Genomic DNA, 10,655 nt, shown 5'->3' with positions numbered 1-10,655 from the left:
ACAAAGTCAAAACATTTTAACACAGGAGCCCTTCTTTGATATCACCTTCACAATCTTTGCATCCATTGAAATTGTGAAATTTTGGAGTGTCTGCTTGAATTTCTTTGCAAGATGTCAGAATATTCTCTCAGAGCTGCAGTTTTGATGAGAGCAACCTCCCACCCTCACAGATCTTTAGCTTGAGGATGCTCCAAAGGTTCTCAAAAGGATTGAGGTCAGGGGAGGATGGGGGCCACACCATGAGTTTCTCTCCTTTTATGCCCATAGCAGCTAATGACACAGAGGTATTCTTTGCAGCATGAGATGGTGCATTGTCATGCATGAAGAAAATTTTGCTACGGAAGGCACTGCTCTTCTTTTTGTACCATGGAAGAAAGTGGTCAAACAGAAACTCTATGTACTTTGCCAAGGTCATTTTCACACCTTCAGGGACCCTAAGTGGCCTACCAGCTCTCTACCCATGATTCTGGCCCAACACATTGCTCTGCCCCCTCCTTGCTGACATTGTTGGTACAAGGTGGCCATCCACCAACCATCCACTACTCCTCCATCTGGACCATCCAGGGTTGCACAGCACTCATCAGTAAACAGGATTGAAAATGAGTCTTCATGTATTTCTGGGCCCACCGCAACCGTTTCTGCTTGTGAGCATTGGTGAGGGGTGGCTTAATAGTAGGTTTATACACGACTGCAAGCCTCTGGAGGATCCTACACCTTGATATTGGTGGGACTCTAGAGGCACCAGCAGCTTCAAATACTTGTTTGCTGCTTTGTAATGGCATTTTAGCAGCTGCTCTCTGATGAATTTTTCGGGCAGAAACCTTCCTCATTATGCTTTTATCTGCACAAACCTGTCTGTGCTCTGAATCGGCCACACATTTCTTCACAGTACGATGATCACACATAAGTTTTCTTGAAATATACAGTGTTTTCATACCTTGTCCAAGGCATTGCACTATTTGACGCTTTAGCAGAGAGATCCTTTCTCTTGCCCATATTGCTGAAACCTGTGGCCTGCTTAATAATGTGGAACGTCCTTCTTAAGTAGTTTTCCTTTAATTGGGCTCACCTGACTATCACAGGTGTCTGAGATTGATTGTTTTAGTGACACTGAGAGCCCTGGGACACAAAACCATTCCTTAAGTTTAACTGAAAAAAAATGTAATGTTTATGACACTAAAATCCAATTTGCATAATAATTTGAAACGCAGTGTGGATTGATCATACACACATCGAAATATTTCAATATGTTTTGTGTTTTAATCTTGATTGTTACAGCCTATGGCTCATGAAGATCAACAATCCACTATTTTACAATATTATTCTGATTGGCTCCATTCCAATATTTTATCAGAGGTTGCTCTGATAGGAGCCTTCAGCTTGTCTGTATTGTTGAGTCTGGTGTCTTCTCATCTTCCTCCTCCCTAGATATTCTCAATGGGGTTCAGGTCAGACCAGCTGTCTGGCCAGTCAAACACAGTATTACCATGGTCAGTAAACCAGTTTCTGGTAGTTCTGGTTTCACTGTGGGTGGGTGCCAAGTCCTGATGGAAAAGCTTCTAAAGCAGATGTAAACATGAAGTGCTTTAAAACCTCCAGGTAGATGGCTCACAGCGTCAACTTTGGACTTGATAAAGCCCAGTGGACCAACAGCAGCAGATGACATGGCACCCCAGACCATCCCTGACTTTGGAAACTGTAAAATTGAACTTCAAGCACCTTGGATTCTGTGCCTCTCTGATCTCCTCCAGGCTCAGGACCATGATTTAAAAATGAAAAACAACAATTAATTAATCGTCTTGCATTCAATACTTTCTAATACTTAAAAAGCCTTGATCATGGGCTTTTTTGATTTCTCAACTTTAAATATTTTTTAAGACCCCTCTGATTCCTGTAAAATAAAAATGGAGTAATAGGCTAAGATTCAAATTATATTCTCTGCCAATTACCACTCTGTTAACCTGACACACCAGATGTTAAAATGTATGTCAGTAGAAATGTGTTCAATAATAAAAGAGTTTGTGCTGTGTGATAAGCAGAGCGATTTTTACTGAACACTGTCAGCTGTATGTAAATTTGAAGTATGTAGAACTCCCGGCTGTGGCGGATTGATACGTCAGTGAAAAGTCCCGGTAATGTTTTTAGTGGAATGTCCCTCCAGACAACACGGTCGTCACTAACTGATGTAATAATACGACGCAGGTTAACTAGTGGATTATTGGATACACTGCTTTAATATGATGGATACATAAGTGTTTTGTTATAAGTGAAACCGTGACTTCGCAGATAAAGGCGAAGTGAATTTTCTCTGTTCCTCCCTCCCTACTTCTTCCGCGGACCAATTACAACGAACCAGGAAGTGAACGTGCAGCCGTTTGCCGGCCGTTTGAAGAGGGCGCATGGCGTTATCGATTTGTTTATCTACACAGGGACTACTTAGTTTCTGGATGAAAATATAAGATTTAAATGACGAACAAAATAAGACGACGCATCCGTTTAACGGCTGATTCACCAGAGGTCGGAAGGGAAACTGTCCATGGTGCTGAAAACAGTCTGGAGCCGACGTCAAGAACGTAATGTTAGTTTGAAAAGAAAGGCGACAGAAATGTGGTTTTTGTGAATATTATAAAAGAGTTTCTCGGTGTATCACGAGCCATATTTTTACTGATATGCAGATTTTTCCCGTCAAGTTATAAATCCTCCTACGCGGACATTATCTTTGAGCTTTTTTAACCTTTCAGAAATATTATGTAGGAACTTAAATCATCATTTCATGGACAGCCTCCCCACATGGGCTTTTACTTTGCCCCTTGAAGTGTTTATACCAAATTCGGCAGAGACATTTAGCAAAAACAGGCTCAAGGTGGCTCTGAAATATGAGATTACTTGGCCAATGGCTTTTATTTAAAATGCCAATGTACATAAACTAAACCTTTGAAATCTTTTAGAAGTTTTGGTTGCTAAGTCAATACTGGAAGATACCTGTTATGCTGATATACAGGCCAGTTCAGCATAGATTAGTGACAATAGTGCTAGCCTCCTGGCTTGAATTTGCCTCAAAAAAACAATTTAGAAGCTGACTGAACAAATGGGGGTCAAATGCAAAGTCTATTTTAAGAAGTGGGGTTATATTTAGAAACAGGAAGATTTTGTGGGAATAAAGGGGGAAACGCATTTTTGTGGCTCTAATTAGGATTTTAAGTATAATTCAAAAATATTGATTACCCTTAAGGCATTGATTATCAGGCCCCCACAATATTGCTGGTCCCCAGACCGCTTTCCCCTTTTCCCCCTAATAAGCAGCCTTGCTGATACAGCCTTTATATATACAAAGTAACAAGACAAGTAGAGAAACACTCAGGCTATGGCTTATATGGATATATTTAACACAGTTCCCCCTGTATTATCAGTGGTTGTTTCCCCAAGATTCTGCCCTTTTCATCCCAATATCCTGGGAGACAAAACTGTTCTACCCAGGGTTTCTACAGGCTTTTAAAAAATCAAATTTAAGACCTAAACTGAGAAAAAAATGAAGCTGCATTTGCAAGGTAAACAGTAAAAAATGATGGTCCAGGGCAAAGTAATTTCTTGTCTTAAATATAATGATTTCTGACACATAATACCTCTTTTGGTAATGCGTTAAGTATTGGATACTGTGTACCACTGAGGTTTATAACAAATCTTAAGTCCTTAACTCATCATTGTACCCAGTATGACCAGGTTGGGTTGCCCTCTTTGACCACTCGTAGGCTAAATTATTGGCATATCCTTATTTATGAGGCTATTCTAAATCTGCTTTCACCATACTTGTGATTTGATAATGTGAAAAGTGCGGGAAGTTACAGTCTGCTCTGTGAGTCAGACACAAAACTTGTTTTTGCTTTCTTTTCCCAAAGCCTGTCTTGAAGTTGGTAAAATGAGTTTCAGGTCCGCTGCTCCTGCAGTCTGGAATCTACTACAGGAGACTTTGTGTCTGAGGGAGCTGGTTTCTGAATCTTTTAAAAGCAGATTGAAGGTGTTGTAAAATGATGCATCAGGCTGTAGATGTTTCTGACTGATGACTTTGAGCTCTGTGATTCAGAATAGGTTGATTTGTGTTTGTAATGACTATGTTTCACGTCTGTGACTCTGATAATAGTACTGCTGCCTGTCTTGGTCCGGACACTCTTGTAAATGAGATTCTTGAGGATCTGCTGGATAAATAAACTCAAACTTAACAAAATATCTGGACACATTTTTGCAGGTGTGCTAAGCTGATTCTAAACTGTTTAACTATTAAAAGGAAGAATGCCTTTCATCAGGGAAGACCTGTTAAATTAAAACCCTTTATTAAATCACAATAAGTCACACAAGAGAGGGGATGTGGGGTCCTCCCCCAGGAAATTTAACACCCAACACTGAATTTTCTGCATTATATATAATAATGTTCATGCATCACTTTTTGCAGGAGTGATTAAAGTCATACAAGATGTGCTAGAAAACAAAGATCGGATAAGGACATGTCCTAGTCAGTTAGTCAAATTTTAGACCTCGCACATGTAAAATCAGACCTTTCAAGACTTTCTATGGCCTTACATTTCAGATTTATAATTTAAGAGTGTTAAGACTTTTAAAGGATCTGAAGGAACCAAGTTTCCCATGGTAAAAATGTTTTGGTCTAGATATCAGAACACCTTTACTGACTTTATATCACTGGAGGTGGGATTTTATTTTTATTCTGAGATGGGATAGATAAGTCAATATACAGACTACAAAATCTCTCTTACTACAGAGAAATCAAGTTTAAAAAATGTATGGAAACATAACTGAGGGATTCCATACGCCAACAGTACACAAAAATATGTGAATATGAAATACAGGTTTATTTTTCTGTCACACATGGTAGGCAGCCCTACGGATCACTGGATGCAGCCCGCAAGTCAAATTCAGATGTCAAGAAATGGTTAACATCAAGAATATGATCTGCCTTCATAAAAGAATCAGGAATTGTATTTGATTGTCAGATTTTTAACATGAAATTAAAGCTACACTTCGCTGCAATTACGGCAGTTCAAATCTTTTATATGCATCATTAAACTGATTCATAGAAAACAGTTTAATAAAATATACTGAAACAATCGGTGATACAATTAGTGAATTCAGTTAGTTATATGCATTTAAAATAAAAAATACAATGGTTAAATAGTTTGAGTGACACTATATTTTTCCTTTGTTTCAAGTATTATTTTTATTTATTCAGACTATCCTGCCATTTGTGGAAAGTGTCCTTCTGCCAGTCATAATTAAATTTTATTTTCTCAGTAACCAAAATTACTCATCCTTGCACTAACTAAATGTAAATAAGCCCAGACATTCAGTTATTAGTGCGTGTTAAAATCCAGTGTGTCAGACCACCCATTTTACCTATTAATGCACTTCTTTAACGCCATATTTACAATGTTTGTTGGTTAAATCGACCCTTTACATTTCTGCACTCTTGTACTATCAACCTTAACAACCAAACACTGGAGCAGAATGAAAAGAGCGCAACAACTACCAACTGAGTTTTATTGTTTTGTTGATAACAATCATCACACAGTTACACCTATAAACAAATGAAAATTAACTGCACACTTTAACTCGATACAGATACCTAAACTCACATGAATATTGCTACTGCTGGTAGGCATTTGACATCTCAAATGAATGTACAGTTTAACCGCGGGCCTTTATGAAGCCGCTCTCAACAGATGTTTTCTTTTACACACCGTGTTAGCTTGGCTAAGAAAACAAATTCCATTTTTACCATCCTTAACAATGTACCATGACACACTGCATATAGAAAGATTGAAAACCCTTTTCACAGCAGCTATACAAAAATTTATTGCGATGCTATCACAGAACAGAGACACAACCAACACACGCGATGCACAGGTCTGATAGGGAGAGCTCCAGTACTAGCGATTTTAGCTTTTATTGATCAGATTTGTTAAGAAAACTGCATGAGTACAAGAGTTAACATAGAGGAACAAAGCTTACAAACATTCTAAAACACTGTTCTTCATCATAAACAATAAAACAATGAGTTGCCCTGTGAATTTGTCCATCCCCACCCCAGCACAGATTACATACACTGTCCCTTATAAAGCATATGGAATGTAATCCACGCAGGCAAATCTCTTCCTGTTGTTTCCCTAGCTCAAAGTCGTGCGTGCGTGAGTGTTGTTGTCACTGTAACCTGCCCCGCACCCTCCCCCTCCTTCACATTTTAAACTGAAATGAAATCCACCAACAGTAACAACAATGACCGCAATTTTTTATGGCGATGCAAAATTGTGGGATGTGATGAAATTCCCGTCTCCAAATTGACTTTTTTCTTTCAATAAAAAAAAGTGTTCTCTACAATCAAACTACTAAAAAACCTGTATTTAGAAAATAGTTGATAAAAATATTCCCCTGAATTGTACAAGAAAAGAGGTACAGGGAGCACTGGTAAAAGACGTGGTTTGAGCGATGTTATTCTGCCGCCTCTTCTTTTTCATCAGCTGCGTCTGTAGCTGGTGCCTGGAAGACAAAATGCAGGGTGTCAAAGTTCTATTGACTTTAAATCCTGCTTTTGCATGGTCTGTTTTGATTTTTGTATCTCACCTCATCCTCAGCTTTGGTCTCGCCGTTCTCAGCTGGGGCCTCGGGCTCTTTCTCTTCAGGCTTGGCCTTCTCCACCTCCTTTGCTGCTTTCTTAGGCTTAGCGGCTGCCCTCTGCAAGCAACGTCATTCAACATGTTAGTCACTTTGTCTGCAGCCGGTTTAGTCTTAAATGCGTTGAATTAACATCAATCAAATGAGTTAAGGATCATACCTTTGGCTTGGGCTCAGGCTTTGGAGTTGTGCCTGTCTGTAGCACCAAAAAAGAGAAAGAAATCATGTTAGGAAGAAGAATGCAGCTTTGCCTGAGTTGGTCTGGACATGTCTGTACTTACTTTTTTGATCCTCAGAGATCTCCTCTTGACCTGCAGAGAGAGGAAGAAAAATACAAGGGAGTTACTTTCAAAGTTATGACTCCTACATTTTGCTGACCTCTGGTGGGTGGAAGGAGTACCTGTGTCATCATTTTAAATCTTAACTAATCTCAGATTCTTCATGTCAATGATAATCTGATCAATACTCACCACTGGTTCACCTTCTGGAGCAGCGGCCTGCAATGCAAGAAGAAAAGGGAAATCAGATTAGGGCATTGTCTCTGCATGTGTTGGGTTAGGCTGCTGGTAAAGAGGGGGGCTTGGGCTTTAAGCATTGTTATGTAACTCAAGGGGGCGTTTCCACATGAAATTTTAGCCTATGGCTGCACATGCTGCTTCATGCATGTTTAAGGTGGAAGCAGGCACCATGATTGGCTTCTTAAATCTGGCACAAAGGAGATCATAACCTAGAAAAAACATTCAATGCCCAACAATAACAGCGCGAATGGGGGCACATTCATTAGTCAGCACGTTTGCAGTGATTGTTATAAGCACGGTTTATAAAAAAATATAATGTAAAAATTTCAAGGTGTTCAAGGGACTAGTTTTGTTCGCGCAAGGATAAAAAGTGAGCACGTCCGCAATAAAAAAAGCATATCGTAGTTCAACCCGCGTCATGCATTCGTGCTCTCTGCCTACTGTAAAACTCCGGTGGAGGAGGGGGAGGACCCCGCCTCCCTCTCCCACCATTCATTGGTAATAAATGGGATTGCCAGTGAACAGCGAAAAAAACCGAGCAGTGTGGAGAGTTAGAAAGTGTTCCCGCCATGAATTTGAAAAGAGTCACTCCGAGATGCTCAGCGACTCCGTCGATCTGGTAGCAGAATCTCCTAGAACCCCCAGCAACAAGAGCAGCGCTTTCTCTGACGGAGGCTCGCCATTGCATAACCTGCAAGTGGCCTGAGCCGACAATACACAGCGAGCCTCCACGACGAATGCCTTCTAAGAAATGCACAATAAACTATCAAAAATAACACGAATTTTGCATGACTAAAAAGTACACATGCATGTAACATTGACGAAAGACAGTCTTTACACAATAAAACACACTAAACGTGTAATTTCGGTCGAAAACGCCTAAAAACAACAATGCTAAAAATTAGCAGTCTAAAACTGACTGAAAACACCTGCGGATGAACCTAGCGTTACTACATTATAAGCTTTCGACATCCCTTCTTCTGCAAAAGAAACTTTCGCATCCAGCGTGACGACCCCCATTGGAAACAATCAATATGCCGCCAACTTTCTCTGCAGAAAAGCCCTCCGTCGACCCAGAAAACGACCCCGCTTCGTCCCATAACGCCTAAAAACGTATTAAAACACAATTGCATTCGTGCATCTCAAAATCCTGCGGTAATTTAACCCCGTGCACACGAAAACCACTTGGCACAAAGATAATCACTGCACAAGAAGAGATAAGACCAAGAATCACCTACTTGAGAAAATCAAAACAGAACCCACATACACAAGTAAAACTCTGCAGCAATGCGCTTACATGGCTCACGTTTTAAAGTAAAGAACGAGGACATTGTTAAGAACATTTCAACAACTATGGCTTTGTAACAAGCCCATTTAGCACAGTGCAGTAAGGGGTTATAAACGCTGTATTACGGATACATGAAAGATGTCGGTCTACTCACTTTGCTCTTCTTAGGCATGGTTGGTTTGTGTGGTAGTTCGTAAAAAAAGAAAAAAGAGCTAAATGCAACTCAGGACAGGAGAAAATAAAGTGGTATATTCGGGATAAAGCTTTGCCACTACAGTCTCACACAGTGTAGCGAGACGTTAATGTTCCATTGGAAGAAAAACTAGCTCAAACCGGATTGGATTCTCCCCCTCCCACCCTATTCAAACCGTTATAGTTCCTCAGTGATTGACGGCGCTAAGTCCAGCCCCCGAGCGTCGCTGATTGGTCGACGCTGCGATCAGCAACACGATTTCAAATCCGGGCCCTTACCTGTTTGGATACGTCACCCGTCAGTTAGCAAATATGGCGAGCTATTTGTCTGTGTGCAACCATCTGCTTTAACAAGGCGAAATTCTCTTAAAATGTGTCTTTCGCCGTATTTTTTAGGCCCTTTTCGCCACCAAATGCCACATTAATGTATATTCCAACATATACTGTTAAACATTCTGAAAGATAATCAAACGTACGTGGTTTACACGACATAGAAAGATGAAGCCATGTGTATAAGGGGGAGATTGAAAAAGGGGTGTGTGCTCCTTCAGCCAAGTCTTTTGTATTTTAGCTTGGGAAAATGGCGACAGGATACGAGCGGGTACAACTCCTAGCGTGTGTGTGCCCTGAGGTGGACTGTTAGCAGGGTAGTCGCCGTCCTTTTCCTCTATTGTGAGTGAGCATTTTGAACATGACTCCACTGGAAACCACGACTAGCTTTGTGCTGTAGTCAGATATTTCAACACGGACATGTCCATTTATTTCCCCCGAGTGAAAGACACAGACACAGAGCCTTGACAGTGTTATGTCTTATTTATTCTCTGCTTCAAAGAAACCTCAGCTACTCGAAGCTGCTGGCTTCTGCCCAGAAACGGCACGTTTCTACTCATTTTAAATGAAGAAGTGTCTCTGAATAATCACGTTTAGGCCACTGAAATGGAAGAAAAAAACAATAGCTACAGAATACAAGACAAAACAGCCCCCCTTTTACTGCATCCCAGCTTTCTATGTCAGATGGAAGGTGATACATTTAAGCATCTTCCATGTAGCAAAGTATGTATAAATAGTGTCTTTCTGAAGGGGAAGGATGTATCAAACAACGCTTCCTATTTGATTCATGTTCTTATTTTAACCCTTATTTATGAATCAGTGAGGACATTTCCTGGTTTAAAGTGAACTACAGTGACAGTGATTAAACTGTGAATAATGTCCCTCAGCATCCAGTAAGATTCAATCAAAAGCAGAAATTTTAAGTGGTGGGTCTAGACAAGTGACGTGGAATTAATCAAGTTTCAGTTTCAACCACAATTTTGCCCCCCTCCCCAGGATCATAACAACCAGACAATAAGGATAAAACAATGGGGTTCCTGTGGATCATTGAAAAGTCTTGTTAAAGGCCTCTACAAGTCTTATATTTACAATGAGAGGACACTTTTACCAAGACATGTCTTTATCTGGTCAATTTTCAGGCAAAATATCTGAGATTTTATTCACTCTTTAAGCAAAACTGCTAAAGTGTGTTATGATAAAAATAATTATAAAGTAAATTAATAGAATGCAGGCATTATATGTGCCAAATAATCAAATTTTGGTGTGTATAAACAACATAAAACTCTATACAAGACCATTTGGCATTTCATTTAAAGTGCATTTAATCAATAAATGCAGCTTTCGTCCAATGTATTGAAAGATCCTGAATTCCTGCCATTTTTATACTCATGCTGCACAAAAAGTGGTATTAATTATTCTCAGTTCAGGTCTTGGAAAGGTTCCTGATAACTGTTCCATTTGCCATGTTATGCCCACTTTGTCTACAGGTTTTGTCATGTGATAAATGCTTTCGTGTTAATATTTTACCATGGAAGTGTTTTTTTTTCCTTTTTAGTCATAGTTATTCTATATAACTATTCATACTTTTTACAGTCATTTATAGCTTTAAAAGTGCTTACGTCTAATAAATGTGTGTGATGCTGAGTGAA

At 39.8% G+C, this 10,655-nt stretch overlaps 1 protein-coding gene across 1 annotated transcript; it reads right to left on the bottom strand.

Annotated features, from left to right (window-relative positions):
- Nucleotides 1-5,533: 5,533 nt before the first annotated feature.
- si:ch73-1a9.3 (non-histone chromosomal protein HMG-like) lies at nucleotides 5,534-8,817 on the bottom strand. Its single transcript, XM_041800668.1, has 6 exons — nucleotides 8,639-8,817; nucleotides 7,149-7,175; nucleotides 6,960-6,989; nucleotides 6,839-6,874; nucleotides 6,628-6,738; nucleotides 5,534-6,543 (listed from the first exon to the last, which is right to left on the bottom strand). Exons 1-6 carry the CDS (start codon nucleotides 8,654-8,656, stop codon nucleotides 6,496-6,498), a joined length of 270 nt encoding a protein of 89 aa, XP_041656602.1. The 5' UTR covers nucleotides 8,657-8,817; the 3' UTR covers nucleotides 5,534-6,495.
- Nucleotides 8,818-10,655: the final 1,838 nt, after the last annotated feature.

The sequence above is a fragment of the Cheilinus undulatus genome, linkage group 12 (assembly GCF_018320785.1).
Source record: "Cheilinus undulatus linkage group 12, ASM1832078v1, whole genome shotgun sequence".
Taxonomy (NCBI): Eukaryota; Metazoa; Chordata; class Actinopteri; order Labriformes; family Labridae; genus Cheilinus; species Cheilinus undulatus.
This window is presented reverse-complemented; position numbering and strand designations above follow the sequence as displayed.